The following is a 15,404-nucleotide window of genomic DNA, read 5'->3' as shown; positions in this document are numbered from 1 at the left end:
CACCGGGGGCCACACTGGGGTGGGGCGCCCTGGAGCACAGAACCAGGCTCCCTGGGAGGCCCCGAGGGGGGGCGCTCGCCCGCAGGGCTGAGCCGGGAACCCCCCCGCCTGGGGCAGCGCGTGCAGCCGGCGTGGGGCACAGGCCAGGGGGCTGCACATGGGCGTGGCCAGGGCCCCAGCAGCCAGAGGGGAAGTGGCTCCTGCGGGGGAGGGTCACAAGCACCTGGCTGCCAGCTGGCGGGGGGGGGGCTGTAACTTACACTTCCAGCCCAGCCTCCCCCCCCAAGGGCTGGCAGGGAGGGAGCAGCCGGCTCTGCAGCTGCTGCGCCCGAGCTAGTCACCTTACCGGGGGGGGGGGGGGGGGGGGGGGGGCTGCGCTAATGCCCCTGGGATGCAGCAGGCTGGAAGGGGACCCCCCTCCCCCGCTGGGCCCTGCCCTGACAGGCCATGCCCATGCCTGGGGGGAGGGGGGTAGCCAGCGACTGGCTCCAGCCATGGGCCTGGTTGGGGGGGGCGGGAGGTATGTGGGGCGACCATGCCCCAGCCCGCGCTGAGAGCAGGGAGGTGGCAGACGTCCCGCTCCTGGCAGCTCTGCCCTGCTGGGGGGGACGGGAGCCACAGGGAGCCCCTTGCGCCTTCGCCCTCCTCCGGGCCTGTGATGCTGCGCGGGGGCTCAGTCCTGCACACGCCCCCCTGGGCCCAAAGCGGGGCAGCTGCCTTCAGGCGCTACCGGGCCCTGCAGCCTCCTCCTGCCCGGGCAGGGCTGGGCTGGGGGGGGGGCGGGGGGGCTCAGCAGGTGCCAGGACGCCCCGTTGGACCATTGCTTGGGGAGGTGGGCTGGGGGGGTCACTGCCCCTGCTCGGGGCCCCCAGGGTACAGCACCCAGCGCTCACAGTGACATCCTGCCTGCCAGGGACCAGGCCTCCCCCCCTGCCTGCGGGCCCCCCTGCTCCAGGGACACACCCCTCAGCTGCACACACAGACAGGCCCAGGCCCAGCCCTGCCCATTGCCACTAATTGCAGTACTCACGCCCCCCTGGCTCCAGCGCTGCGCCGGGTTCCCTCCCTGCCTCACCCCCACGTCTGCGTGGCATTAGCCCTGGCATATGCAAATCTCACTGTAATTACAGCTCAGCTAATTAGCAGCTGGCAGCCCTGCTGGGGCTTTGCCTGCTAAGGGACCGGCTCTGCTGGGCGGGGGTCCAGCACGGACGCGGGTTCACTGCAGCGCCTTCGCCAGGCCCCCGCCCCCCGCCGCCCTGTGCCTGGGGAGAGCTGCACCCCACAGAGCACTTAACCAACCCCCCAGCCCCGGCCAAGCCGCCTGGGTCCTGCAGCACCGTGGGAGCGGGGGCTGGGTTGCTCCCCCCAGTGCTCAGAGCTGGAGCAGTGCACCAGGGGCCCAGGTGCGAGGTGGCTGCTGCAGCCTCTGAGCGCCAGGCTCAGGCTCTGCCCAGAGTTGGGGGGGGTCGGGGGAGGGGAGCTTGGCGAGAGCCATGGGGGGGGGAAGGGCGCGTGTGCCCAGCCAGGGTCCGTGACATGGCCCCTGTGCCACGGCCGTCTCCTCCCACCCCTGCGTGGCCCCCTCAACCCCTGGGGATCCCCCACCAGGTACCCACCTGCCTCCCACGGCGCCATGGGGGCTCCCCGAGGGGCCGGGTGCGTCCGCACAAGGGCCCCTTGCCCCCTCAGGCTGCACAGGGGCTGCTGGGGGTTACCTGGTACCCGCCCGGCTCATGCCCCAAGGCCAGCCAGGGGGCCCCGAAAGGGGTGCTTGGCCCTGGCAGGACGCCCAGAGCGGGGCAAGGCCTCGGGGCTCAGCTGCCCACGGAGCCGCTGGGGGCCAGGGTGGGGAAAGAACCCCCAGGGGCTGGTGCTAAGCTGCTGGATCAGAGCAGCCGCTCCCCCCCCCCCCCGCCCCCGGCTGCTTGGCCGAGGAACAAAGGGGGTGGGGGTGGGGGGCGCAGGGCGTGAGCCGCCGCCTGGCACCCGGTGATTATTGAATTACCCACGCCGGCTGAGCCCCATCTGCTCGCACCATGTGGGTCAGGGATTAGCGCCGGCATGTCCCGCCTGGCCCGGGGCTGCCCACCCCCCGCCCTGCCCCCGCTACTCTCTTCCTCCGGCAGCCCCCCCCCGCTTTGTGTGGCTGCTGGGTCAGGCATCAGCTTCCCCTCACCCCCCCCCGGAGCGCCAGTGAGGCGGAGAGACGGGGTCTTGTAACCTGGGGGTGCCCCAGGGTGCTGGGCCTGGGCCGGCTTAGCCCGTCCCGTCTCCGGGCAGAAGGGGGGGAGCTGTACCCCCCCCCGGGCGCAGACAGGCCAGAGTCCAGCCTTGCCCACCTCTGAGCCAGCAACGGCAGCAGCCCAGGGCTGGCAGGGCCTAGTCCTGGGGCAGGGCTGCTCCGGGGCCTCTGTGCTGGGCGCAGCCCTGAGGGGTCTCTGGCCTGAGCTCAATGCTGCCTCCCCCCCCCCCCCCCAAGGCTGCAGAGCCCCTGGGCTGCACCGCGGCACCTGGCCACGCCACCAGGCAGGAAAGCGGCAGGGCCCTGGGCCGGGGGGGGGGAGCAGGCAGGTGCAGGGGTGCAGGTGAGAGGGACCCTGGGGTGCTGCCTTGTGCGGGACAGGCCTCGTCCTGGAGCGAGGGAGCTGCCTGGTCTTGGGGTGGGGGCTAGCGGGAGCAAACCAGCTTCCCCTTCACAGCCCAGCCAGGGCCCCCTGAACCCCCCCCGCAGTCCCTCACACCAACCTCCAGCCTCCCCCCCCCCCCCGCCAGGGCCCTCTCAGCCTCTCCCAGTCCTGCCAGGGCCTCCTAAACCTTCCCACAGCCCCCAGCTCCCTCAAGCCCTGCCGGGGCCCCCTGAGCCCCCCCACAGCCCTACCAGAGCCCCACACCAGCCTAAGGGGGGCATGTTCCCCACTGCAGCCCGGAGTGAGATGCCTGGGGAGAGGAGGGGGAGGGGCAGGGGAGACACTCGGCCCCCCCCTCTACACCAGCAGGGTGCAGTGTGTGTCTCTGGGCTAGAAGTGCCCCCCCCGCCCCCCTAGGGCCTCGGCTGCCCCCGCCCCTGAGCCCTTCCCTGCCCAGCCAGCTGCTCAGAGGGGTGGGCTAGACGGCCCCTCGCAGCCCCCACGGGCCGGGCCCCCGCGCCTGCCGGCCCCAGTGACATCCCGGGGAAAAGACGCAAGTTACAGGTCGCCACTCGCAGGGCTGCTGGTACGTCTGGGGGCCAAGAAAACGGCCCAGCCCACGGCCGCACTGCGCTCCCCCCCCGCCCAGCCCAGGGCCGCACCGCGCTCCCCCCCCGCCCAGCCCGCAGCCGCACCCCCCGCCCAGCCCATGCCCCGCACCGCGCTCCCCCTGCACCCACCCCTGCTCCCCAGCCACACCATGCACCCCCCGCTCCCTCCTCCGCAGCTGCACCGCACCCGCATCCACCCCCTTATGGCCACACCCAGCCCAGCCCCTCCCCGTGGGGCCCAAGCCCGCCGCTGCATCCAGCCCCCCCTCTCCCCCCCCGGGGCCGGGAGCACAGGCAGCAAGGGGCTGGGCGGGGAGCAGTGCCTGGCAGGGCCGCTGGCATCGCAGGGCACTGGGGGCAGGGCCAGGTTTGCTGGCTGATCCATTAGCCGGCGCCTGCCCTGGGGGCCTTGTGCAGTTGGCAACCAGCCCTGCTGAGCCAGCAGCTCCAGGCCTATTCAGGATCAGAGCCAAGGGCTGGAGTCTGGACCAGGTAACCCCGAAGCCCAGCCTCCAGCCAGGGGCCTGGCCAGACCTGGCAGGCAGCCCCGGCCCCGCTGAGCTATGGGGCCTCGTGCTGTCCTGCGCCCCAAAGGCCACGAGAGCCACTGAGCGAAGCTGGAAGTGGCACCTGCCTCCCTCCTCAGCAGAGACCAGGCGACACCCCGAGCTGCCAGCGGGCTCCCCCTCCCAGCCAGGGGGCCGCAAGGGGGGGCCGGGCTGACAAGGCTGCCATGCAGCCCGCCCAGGAAGAAACGCAATTGGGTCAACCCACGCTCGATGCCGCGGCCCCAGCTCCAGGCACCAGGCAGAGCCCGGGCCCTTGGGTGGCTGAGACTTGTGCCCAGCCCTTCCGCGTCCCCGCCCAGGCTGGCCGCAGGCCCCTGCCCCCCTCCCCCAGGCCCAGGGGTGGTTCCCGCGGCCGCCAGCTGAAAGTGGCCAACTACCCGTCACCGCGCCAGCCTGTGGGAACTTCGGGGAAACGGCTCCGTGGACAAGGGTGCTCTGTGGCTGCTGGCAGAGCAGAACGCCGCAGGCCACGGCGCAGGAGCGTGGCTGCAGCACGTGGCGCAGGAGCCTGGCCCTGGGGGGGACACAGCCGCCGCGCGTACAACCGGCCTGACGCTCTCCCCGGCGGGAAGGCCCAGGGGCCCTCGCTGGCCTGCTCTGTCCCGCGAGCCACGGCAACGCCTTGAAACGGCTCGGGAGAGCGCGTGTGAGCAAAGCCAGGGCTGGGCCGCGGCACAAAGGGGGGAGGGGGGAGGGGATGCCCTCAGCCTGCTCAGGACCCCGCCCCTCGCCCAACCGTTCCTGCTGCCCTGAGACTGCTGCACGCCCCACGGCCCTGGCCCCAGGCGGTTCTGACTGCTGGAGCTGGGGCTGCACCACGGTGCCCTGGGCCTGCAGCCCCTATGCAGTGCAGCTGGGACAGTGGGGGCTACAGAACGGGAGGGGGGGGCTGCCTGCAAGGGCTGGGGGCGGCTGATTTCCCACCTCCTGTGTTCTCAGCAGATGTTTCCAAACCCCAGTGCAGCAGCCAGCAGTGAGCTGCCTTGGACTGCAGTTACCCACCATGGCGCCTGCCGGCTCCCCTGCCCAGCCCCGGCCCCCAGGGGGTCCGCAGGCAGGGGTCAGGCCCTGCAGGGAGAGCCGGGCTCGCGGGTTTGCATTCGCTGAGCCGCCCGAGGAAGGCAGCCAGGCAGACACGCAGAAGCGTTTATTGAAAAGTGTGAAGGCAGCCGGGCCGGGAATAAATAAGACGCCCGCCCGCCAAGGCAGGCGCCGGGGAAGGCTCCCGGCTGGCAGGCACACGCCCAGGCCGGGGCGCGGCTCACAAATGGCTCTGTGTGGAGGGGTCTTCTGCCCTCCGGGGTCCCTGAGACAGCAGGAGGAAGACCGAGCCGGGGGCGCGGGGCCTGCCGGCTCCTCACTGCTGGGCATCAGCCCCCGGCTGCTCGGTGCCTCCCTGGGCGCTTGCCCGAGCACTGAGGGGCTGGTAGCTACAAGGGGAGCCCACGGGGGGCTCCCTTTCAAAGGCCTCATGGGAGGAGGGGTCCCTGGCCTGCCACGGGGCTCCTGTGCTGTCCAGGGATGCCCTCGCTGGGCTAGGGGGCACCGGGGTGCGTCAGCCCGTGCCCCCTCCAGGCACTGCTCACTCCAGGCTGCTGCTGCTCTGGAGAGAAGGGGACATCGTCAGGCCAGCTGACTGGGGGGAGCTTGGCTCCCCGCCCCACCGCCCCCGAGATCCAGGGAGACGCTGTCGGCCAATGGGGGGCAGCCAAGACATCCCAGCTGCCAGCCATCCGTGGCCCCCAGCGGGCACCGCTCCTGGGCTCCTGCGGGCCGGCCCAGCTGGCCTACGGTGGCCGTGTCTCACCGTGGTGGGGTGCGGGCTGGGTCCACCTTCCCTCCGCTCTGCCCGGTGGGAAGGTGGCCTGCGAGGGCAGGGCTTCTCCCCGACCCCCAGCCACGGCTGCTCAGGAGGGCCCAGAAGCGCCACGGGGGCCTCGGGGCTCAGGCCAGGATCTTCGGGGGGATCTCCACCGAGGCCTTGATGAAGAGGGTGTCCCCCCGCAGGTAGTTGCGCTTGCGGATGTCCTCGTGCGAGATGAACTTGGGGTAGCCGAAGCCCAGGGCGCTCTCGTCCAGGGACCCGCGGGCGGCCCCCGGCTTCTGGAAGTTCTTCCAGAGGGGGTCGGGGCGGAAGGTCTCGGTGACGTGCTGGGGCTTGGCGAGCGAGGGGTCGCTCTGGTCCAGCAGCGAGAAGGTGATGCGGTAGGAGAAGGGCCACTCCAGCAGGGTGTCGTAGCGGCCCGGCAGCACCCGAAGGTAGAGGGACAGGTGGCTGCCCTCCCCGCTGCCGTTGCCGTTGAGGAAGGCGGAGACCTGCAGCTTGTAGCCGTAGCGGTGGGTGTAGAAGGGGGGGCTGAAGGACTCGTGGTTGCCGCGGGCTTTGGCCTCCTGCAGCCTGCGGGCGTAGTCGCTGATCCGCCAGACCAGGACCCCGTCGCTGCCGACCGACAGCTCCTCCAGCTCCTGCCGCAGCTCCTGCAGCTCCTGCCGCTGCCGGCTCACCAGCGAGCACACCAGGCCCAGGTGCACCTTGGTGCTCTCCTCCAGGTGCCGGCTCACGGCCAGCTTGGGGCACTGCGGGGGAAGCAGGAGGCGAGCAATGGCGATGGGGGGCAGCCGCGAGGGGGGGTCCGGGGGGCGCCCGTGGCCTGGGCAGCACTTACCCGGTGTTTGCAGCCGGCCTCTTTGAAGGGGCACAGGACGATGGCCGTGCTGCAGCTCTCCTTTAGGTGCCCGGGCAGGTCCTCCCTGGCGATGCTGGAGGCGCCGCACTGGTTGGGGCAGGCCACGGGGTACCGGGGACACTGGAACTGGTGATTCTGGGGGCAGAGGGGGGGCTCAGCGGGGCAGCGCTCCGGGGCCGGCCTGGGCACACCCGGCGGGCTGCAGAGACCCCCGCCCCGCCTCACCTGGATGGTGTCAAAGACGAACTCCTTGCTGCAGTAGAGGCAGGGCTGGGTGCGCTTGGGGCAGTCGGCCAGGCTGTGCTGGGCCAGCAGGCGCCGCATCATGCGCGCCCCACACTTGTTCTCGCAGTACACGCTCTCCTGGGGGCAGGCGCCCTGGTGGCTCTGGAGGGGGAGGGGAAGAGCAGGGTGAGCCGACAGCCCCGCCCCCAGCCCCCCGCCCAGCCCCTCCCCCTGTCCACGCCCCCAGCCCCTCCCCCTGTCCGCCCCCCCCAGCCCCCCCGCCCAGCCCCGCCCCTCCCCCTGTCCGCCCCCGCACCTCGTAGGCCTCGCCGCTGAAGTCGCTGCCGCAGGACGGGCAGGTGACGTGGCGCTGGGGACAGTCCAGCTGGAGGTGCTCGGGCAGGTGGCGCCGGCTCAGCTTGGCGCTGCAGCGGTTGGGGCAGGGGACCACGTTGAAGCTGCAGGTGCCGAGATGGGCCTGGCGAGACAGGAGGGTGAGGGGCGGGCACCAGCCCCCAGCACCAGCCCCCCGGGCGCCCCCGCCCAGCCCCTCACCTGCAGCTGCTTGAGCTGCCCGCTCCAGCGACAGCCCTCCTCACTGTGGATGCAGCGGATGGCCAGGGTCAGCACCTGCAGCTCCAGCTCGGGGTCCGGGTAGATCTGGGGAGCAGGACATTGTGCAGGGCTCAGGGCAGGGGCGCCAGCCACCCAGCACGGGAGTCCCAGCAGGCGTCTGGGCCAGGCCGCCCCGGCGGGGCAGGGAGGAGCCGCCCCAGGCAGGGCGTGCGGCTCCGGGGAGGATTCCCCGACCTGTGGGCAGGGCCAGTGCCGCGGGGAGGCAGCTTCGGCAGCAATGGCCCCATAAGCACGGCCCCGACTCGGGGCGGTGCCTCCCCGGCGTGGAGCCAGGCAGAGGGCAGGGGCTCTGTGTGGTGCCAGGCAGGAGCACGCGGCCCCGGGGGGGGGGGGGGGGGACACGTTCCCAGTCCAGCTGCACAAAGGGCTCTCGCCCCAGAGCGCTGCTGGTACCGTGGCCTGGGCGGGCGCTGGCACCGGGCCGAGGCGTGTGGGGGGAGGGGTCCTGGCTGCCAGGGCCCCCATGGGCCAGTTCAGGCAGCCCAGGCTGGGGGCTGGCTCCGCTCCTGCAGGCCCAGGCAATGCCGCCCTCCCCTGGCCCCGCCCTGGCACCAGCCCGCTCACCTTGGCATAGTCCAGGGGCAGCTGGTCCTCTGGGCACTTGAAGACGCCTTCGCTGCAATAGGAAGGAACCAAGGTCAGAGGGGCGGCCCGGCCCTGGCTGGCAAAGTGGGAGTTTCGGGGGGACCTCCCGCTCCCCAGGCGCACGGCACCCCCGGGTCTGCGCTGAGGGCAGGGGGCAGACGTGCGGGTCCCCAGGCTGGGTGGGCAGAGTCACTCGAAGCGTCCCGGGCTTGCCCAGCGCCCAAGCTCTCCGCACCCCGCTGCCCAGCTCTCTGCTCAGCCTCCCGCCAGACCTGGCTCCTGCTCCCGTCCTACGGGCCAGGCCTTTGCCTGCAGCCAGACGGAAAGAGCAGCAGCTGTTGGCTTGATTCTGATGGTACCGTTCCCACTCTCCCGTTGCTTGTCTGGTTGTTCATGGTTTGCCTGCTGGGCAATGAGTTTTACTAGGTGTCAATCAATTAAGGCGGCGGGGTATGATTGGCTAGTAAAATTAGAGTAAAATGATGGGTTATGGTGAATTTTTTTCCATCCAGGTGCAGAATAAATGTGTTCAGTGCACCGAGGCATGTGCAGATGTGCACCACCAACAGAAACACAGGCTGGGCGGCCGCCCGAGCGCCCGGCTCCCAGGAATCGCTGGTTCAGGTGGAGCTAAGCAGGACCCAAGCGTTGCTCCAGACACTGGGGCCCAAAAGGAAGTTCTGTGGGACCCAGCCCGCCCTGTGCCGATGACCCCGCGGAAGCTGCCCTTGCGGTGACTGACTAGGGATCAGGGCAGGACGGCGAAGGCTGGGACCTGCCAATGCGCAGGGCGAGGGCGGGTGCCCGACTAGAATTCTGTGCAGGGGACCACGCAGGAGGGAGAACCGCCGAGAGCCCCCGTGGGGCCCAGAGCCCCCAGCGCCAGGCTCTGCCCCAGCAGGCACCCGCGGGGCGGCGGAGGCAGGGAAAGCAGGGCCTAGCCCAGCCCCACGTCTCCGGCTCGGCAGCTCTCCTCCCAGGCCCATTGAGGGGAGCAGCACCCCCCCCCCACAGCAGCTGGCTGATGGCTCCCCCCCCAGTACCGGGCCGAGGCAAGCCTGGGGGAGCCCCGCATGTGCTGGGAGGGGCAGCCTCCCACAGACCCCTGGCACCCAGGGGAAGGGGAGAGGCCACGAGTCTCCTCGGGCGCCCCACCGGGCCCCACAGCCCCCCACTGCAGCTGCCCAGGGCCCTCTGCATGGGGCAGGTGGCAGCACTGGCAGAGGCAGGCCAGGCCGGCTGTGCCCACAGCAACAAGGGGGCAGCACTCGGCCCTGAGCTAACTCCCGGGGCAGACAGGCCCAGGGATCTCCCTCCCGCGGGCGGCCGGGCTGCACGGGCACCGCTCCAGCTCCCAGCTGGGCCAGGCCCCGGCTGCCTCCCGCTGCGTGGGCACCACTCCAGCTGGGCCAGGCAGGGACCGAAACTCCTTCCCCGCATGCCAAAGGTCAGTTTCCTGCCCGCGCCCTTGGGCAGCGCTCCCCGTGCGTCACGGGCAGGGTGGGAGCTGACGGCACAGCCTCCCCTCCCGGCCTGCCCTGGCCGCCCCGGCACCAGCCGGATGGGTGCCCGGAGCCCCCAGCACCCCCACTCCACAGCCAGGGAGCAGGGGGTTCACCGGGCTCACGGCCCTTCCCCCTCCCAGCTCAGCCAGCTGCTCCTCTCCGCCCCTCCCCCCGCCCCCCAGCTGCGGGAGAAATTGCAGGAGCCCCTGATGGAATCAAACCCAAATGGCCCGGCTGCTGCGGAGCCCCAGGGCCTGGGGACGGGCAGGGGGCCCCGGCGCTCCCCTGCCCTGCGCAGGCTCCAGCAAGGGCCCTGAGCAGCGATTTCTGACCCCGGAAACGGCCCTACCCCACCCCCACTCCGGGCTGTTTCCTCCACAGCACGACCCAGCTCGGCAGGGATGGGAAAGGCCCCGGCTACAGCCCGCGCCAGGCGCCCCCCACCCTGGAACCCCAGTGCGCCAGGCAGCAGCACCGAGTGCCCCAGCCTGCCCCCAGCCCCCTGTGCCCCGGCCCCTACCGCCCGCGCCTGAGGGAGCTGAAGGGGTCGCGTTGCTAGTCCAGGCTCAGCCCGGCAGCGTCTGGAAGGCACCAGGGCCTGGGCCAGGAGGGGAGGGGAGGGGAGGCCGCCGGGGCCCAGTGGCTGCAGGCCTGGCCCAGCAGCTCAGGGCCCAAGCTCAGCCCGACAGTGAAACCTGCTCCCCAGCTGAGCCCAGGACAGGCCGAGGGCCCAAGACGCTGGCCCAGCCCAGCCCTTCCCGCCAGGCAAACGCCTCCGTTCTCCTGGAGTCGCGGCCCCACCGGGCTCCCCGGGCGTTTCACCGACTGGCCAGGCTGGAGGGAACCAGCCGTGGAGGCAGGAGAGTCCGACAGGGAAGGCGACCAAGCAGGGCCGGGCGCTGGGGGAACAGGCGGGGCCCAAGGGCCCTTCCCTCCTCGCCCGAGTCTCTGGCCACCGGGCGCTAGAGGAGCACGCGGCCGGCGGGGATGTTAAGCAGCGAGTCGGTCGGAGCCCAGGACTCCCCTCCCCCCCGCCGGCAGGGGGCCCCAGGCTGCACGGGCCTTTCAAAGCAGCCGCGCCGCGGGGAGCCCAGGGTCGGCGGGGGGGCCCCAACTGATCCCGGCTCCACACGGCGCTGCCGCTTTGCAGTGCCCCCCCCCCCGACAGAGGCAGCAAAGGGGGAGCGACGGGTCCTTCGCATCCCTGGCGTGCAGCGGGGGCTAGCCAGAGCCAGGCGCTCAACCCGGGCACCACCCTGCTGCTGACCCCACGGTCCGGCCAGGCGGGGCCCCACGTGGCCCAGTGTCGGCCGGATGGTTCCTTGCCACCTGCCACCCGAGCCGCGTCCCCCCGCGTTGCCCAGGCTGCCCGGCTCCCGGGCGGGACAGCAGCTGGCCAGCGAGGGGACACGAAGCCCCAACTCGGCACCAGGCTTCAAGGGCTGGGCGCTGCCAGAGAGCAGCCTGCGGCCCCTGCGCACCTGGCGCCTACGGGCCCTTGCCAGCCACCTCCCCAGGTGCAGGTGGGCACTCCCCGGCCGGGGCCACCGCAGCACGCCAGCCGAAGAACGGCTCAGCAGCGCCAGCCCCGGCAACCGAGCCCCAGGCGGGGTGACCGTCTGCGCGGGCGAGCGAGGCCCCTAGGAAAGGCCTGAGCAGGCTGCCAGGGGGCCTGGCTGACGCCAGCAGCACTAGCCCAGACTGGGCACAGGCCCGTCGGCAAGGACCCCGCAGCCCAGAGCCAGCCCGAGCTGCCGGGGCCTCCCAGCGGCGCGCAGCAGCACAGGAGGGGCCTGACCCAGAAGCCCCCAAGCCGCCGGCCTGCAGCACGGCTGGCTGGGCAGAGAATGTGCTGAGGCAGCAGATGGGGGAGTTCAGCCTTCGCTGCCCGCTGCGCTCTCAAGGCCGCCGAGGGGAGCAGGGTCGCCGCACAGCTGGGAGTCTGTTACTGCAGGCTCCTGGGGGCTGGGCAGAGCAGAGACCTGCAGCAGGGTGGGTCCAGAGCCAGAACCCAGGAGTCCTGGCTCCCACCCCCCTGCTCTGATCCAGCCGACAGCCGCGCCCCCCCCCCGACCCTAACTCCAGCCAGGGCGCCCGCAGGCAGCTCCCGTGCAGGTAGCCAGGGAGCTAAGAACCAGCCCCGAGCCACGTCCGGTGCGGGGGAACCTCCCAGGAGCAACCCCGCTGGGCACAAACTGGGTTCCTCTAGCCTGCGTGGGGCACCCGCCTGGCTCCTCCCCAGAGCTGGCACCCTGTGGCTCTCCAGCTCTGCTCCGCGTGGGGCCCTTCGCTGACCGGGGCAGAGACCCCCTGCAGCCTTCCTGGGCCTCCAGCTCCTGCCCAGCCCCCCGACAGAACAGGCACCGCTGGCAGCGTTTACACTGGCGGCCCGGCCCTGCGCCGGAGGGGTTACCGAACGCCTGCCAAACCCCCGGCCCCATGCAGCCAGCCCGGCAAGGCTGGCCATGACCAGGCTCGCCTGGCCCCCTGCCCCGGGGCGGGCACAGCTCGGGGGGCCGCGGCTCTGGGCCGCAGACAGCCCTTGCTCTGGGTAGCACAGGCTGGAGCCAGCTCCCCCCCCAGCCCTGAGGAAGCGGGGACACCAGCCCCCCCAAGAGCCGCAGGCTGCTGGGGAGTGAATGAACGTGCCCCCCCCCCCCCCCGAACCCGGCTCAGCCTCAGCAGGGATAGGCCGAGCTGCCTGCCCGCTCCGCCTGGCCTCATTTGGGAAGAGGGGGCTGGGCAGCTCCGGGAGGCTCCAGGCTGCCAGGACGGGAAGGGGACGCGCAGGGACGCCCATGCCAGGCCTCCCGGACCCGGCCGGCCGGCGCACGGGGCCCATCTCCCATCTCCAAGGGAGGGGGAAGGAGCCTGGTGCCAGGCCGGACTCGCACTGGCAGGGCTGCCCGGCCGCAGCGGGCCCAGCAAAGCGCAGAAAGGTCCCTCCTGCCATGGCTGGGGCTGGGGCTGGGGCTCGGGCTCCCCCCCCGCAGGCCCCGGAGAGCAGAGCGGCCACCGCCAGCACAGGAAGCCCCGGGCCGGGGGCGGGTGCAGCCTGGCTCCTCAGAGGGGCTTGTCCTGACCCAGGTTCCCCTCCCTCTGCAGCCCAGGTCTGCGCCGAGGGGCTGCCCTGTCCCTCCCCCTCCCCCGGCCCTGGGGGGGCGCAGCGTCCGTCCCGCTGCCAGGCCCGGGGAGGGGGCTGGATCCAGGGCCGGGAGGTGCAAACAAAGGGGGGGGCAGAGCAGGCACCCAGCGCCCCACACTAGGCAGAGGCGGGGCCTGCCGCGACCGAAGGGCGAAGCCCCCAGACCCGCCCCAAAGGGGCTTCTCGGGGCCCCCGTGAGCCCGGCAGGGCCAGGAGCGGAACGGGCCCCGGGGGGGGGGGGGGGGCGCAAGCGACGGAGAAACGAGCCTAGAAACCCCCCGCAGGTGCCACCTGGTGGCAGGCCCCCCGGAGCCCCCCCCCACCGGGGCGCCCCCCGTCCGCTCACCGGGCAGAGCGCAGGTCCCCGGGCCGGCCACTCGCAGGATCGGACCGACCAGCCTCCCCCCCCCCCGTGCCCCCCCCGCTCCACACCGATACCCGAACCAGGTCCCCTCCCCGCAGCCCGACACCGGGGCCCTACAGCCGGCCCGGGCAGGCTCTGCTCCAGCCCCAGGCTGGGGGGCAGCGCCGGGAAACTCCCCGCCCGCCACAACCCCCCGGGACTCCGCAGCCAGCTGCCCTGGGCACGTCACGGAAGCGGCGAGTATCGGCCCCGCCCGGCCCGCACCTGCCCGCAGGCAGCGCCCGGAGCCCGGCCGCGCAGCACGTGGCGGCCCGCGGACGGATCGGGGCCGCGGGGGAAGGGGGGCCGGGCGCAGACTCCCCCCGGGGCGGCACTTCGCGGAAGGGAGGCAGAGCCCGGGCCCCGCACCTGAGGAACTCCTGGAGGCAGGTGTCGCAGAAGCGGTGGCCGCAGGTGGAGACGCGCACCGGCTCCCGCATGGCCTTGCCGCACAGCGGGCAGAGCAGCCGCCGCTTGGGCCGCTCCAGGAACTTGTAGTCGAAGCCGGGCATGGCGGGGCCGGGCCGGGCCGCTCCCCTGCGCCTCCCGGGCCGGTCTGCGCCCGCCGCTCAGCTGCTCCGGCGCCGCTGGGCAGCTCCGCCCAGCGCGGCCAGGGGGCGGCTGCGGCTTCGGCGCGGTCCTAGCGCCCGGGCGCCGCCCCGAGCCTGCCGCGCGGCCAACCAGCGGCTGCTCCCGGCAGGGGAAGGGCGGCCCCAGCCTCGGGGTCTGGCCTAGTCTTGCCTCTGCCACTTGCTCGCTGGGGGGCCTCGGTCAAGTCACGGATGCCGGGGGGGGGGGGGGGTCTACCTGGGAGTGTTGACTCCCCTGCAGGGGAGGAGTCAGTAGCTCTGCCCTGCCAGGTGCTTTGGGAGCGGCGTCCCATTGGGGCCTGGGAGGGCCTAGAGAGATGAGCCAAGTGGCTCAGCCCCCAGGTGGTGGGGTGCGGCCATTCCCTCCCCCGGTTCTTTCTCCCTGACTAAGCCTTTGTTAGAACTGAGTCACCCCGTTGCCGGCACCACTCGGGTTTCCTCCGGCTCCCCCCGCACCGCCGGCACCGCCATGGAAGCTCAAGGCTCGGGGGGGGGGCACCGTCTAGTGAGCACGCTGGCCGCCTGCCCAAGGCAGTAAGCCTCGCGCCTCCGGAGGAAGGGGAGACTTGCCCCCCTTTGCAGGGCAGGGCACAGAGCTGCAGGCAGAGCCCTCCTGGCCACAGGACGGTTCGGGGCAGCCGGGGCCATTCCCACAAAGGACGTTTGCCCCACTGCTAGGCCTGGGGCCGTGCCAATGAGGGCGATTTACACTGTCCCGTTGTACAAAAGCGCCTCCAATTTCTTGCCCTCCCTCTCCATGCAACTCTGCCAGGCTCCCGGCTGAGCCCGTCTTCCCCTCCACTGGGCATAGGTGAGAGCCACCCCCCGCTACCGGCCTGGGGCCTCTGCCTGGCCAGCTCCCCCACGCAGCAGGCAGAGCCCCCCTGCCAGCATCTCGCCTTTGGGAGGAAAAGAGGGGCTGAGCAAAGCTGCCGCCCGCCCGCCGCCTCTACTGGCTGCTCTCGGCATGTAGGGATATTGCAGACGGGGCAGCCAATGCTCTCTAGTCTGCGTCCCAGTGCGGGCAGCAGGGTTCCTGGGGGCAAGGCTGAGTAAACCCCCCTCGTGCTGCTCGCGGCCCCTGCTCTTCTCCCCAAAACGTCTTGGTTACAATAAGAACACTCTGCCAGGCCGGCCCCCTGCAATTGCTAGAATCAAGGCAGGCGCCATCGCCCCTGCAGAATTGTGGGGAGCAGGCTGCAGCCCCCCTTGCTCAGCCTTCACCTGCCACATGGACTTGCCCTGCCTGCTGTCAGACAAGGGGGCAGGTGACACGCGGGTTAAATGGGGGGCCCGGCATTGAGGACTCCTGTCTAGCAGGCTGGGCCCCCCGACTTGACCAGCAGGCCTTTGGCAGCTCTGGCTCCGCGCTCAGCGAGGCGGGCTGAACAAACAGGCTTTGTGAAGGCAGGGAGCTGATGGCCAAGTGGGCTAAAGTTTAACCAGCAGGAATTCGCTGGAGCGCCTAGAAATGGTGCAGCTGAGAGATTAACGGGGGGAGGGGCTTGTGAGAGCAGGCTGGAGCACTGGACACCTCTGGAACCTGCTGCGTGTCCCCCGCGATGTTACACCCCGGCCTGGCATGCTGGGTGCCTGCGCCCGCCTGTGGGTAGCTCCTCGGGCCGGGCTCATGGTGGAATGGGAGGCAGATTTCCTTCCTGACCCCGTCACCGCATCGCAGCACGACCTGGCACACACTGGGGCCTCGGGCATTGCCGCTAAGCCGGCGGGGAGCAGCCACGTAAGCCCCCTGCTGCAGAGATGGCTCCTGTGTCCGGGGAGCCATGGCCCCTGTCACCCCCTTTGGGAAGAGAGGGA

The 15,404-nt window shown here is 71.9% G+C and overlaps 1 protein-coding gene across 1 annotated transcript; it reads right to left on the bottom strand.

Moving 5' to 3' along the window:
• Positions 1-4,942: 4,942 nt before the first annotated feature.
• Positions 4,943-13,609, bottom strand: TRAF4 (TNF receptor associated factor 4). The gene is made up of 7 exons (XM_075904515.1): positions 13,366-13,609; positions 7,923-7,974; positions 7,278-7,382; positions 7,039-7,200; positions 6,723-6,884; positions 6,477-6,632; positions 4,943-6,387 (listed from the first exon to the last, which is right to left on the bottom strand). Exons 1-7 carry the CDS (start codon positions 13,506-13,508, stop codon positions 5,755-5,757), a joined length of 1,413 nt encoding a protein of 470 aa, XP_075760630.1. The 5' UTR covers positions 13,509-13,609; the 3' UTR covers positions 4,943-5,754.
• Between the last annotated feature and the right edge of the window lie 1,795 nt (positions 13,610-15,404).

Source organism: Pelodiscus sinensis, chromosome 21 (genome assembly GCF_049634645.1).
Source record: "Pelodiscus sinensis isolate JC-2024 chromosome 21, ASM4963464v1, whole genome shotgun sequence".
In the NCBI taxonomy this organism is placed as follows: domain Eukaryota; kingdom Metazoa; phylum Chordata; order Testudines; family Trionychidae; genus Pelodiscus; species Pelodiscus sinensis.
Note: the sequence above shows the minus strand (reverse complement) of the source record. Positions and strands in the feature narration are given on the sequence as shown.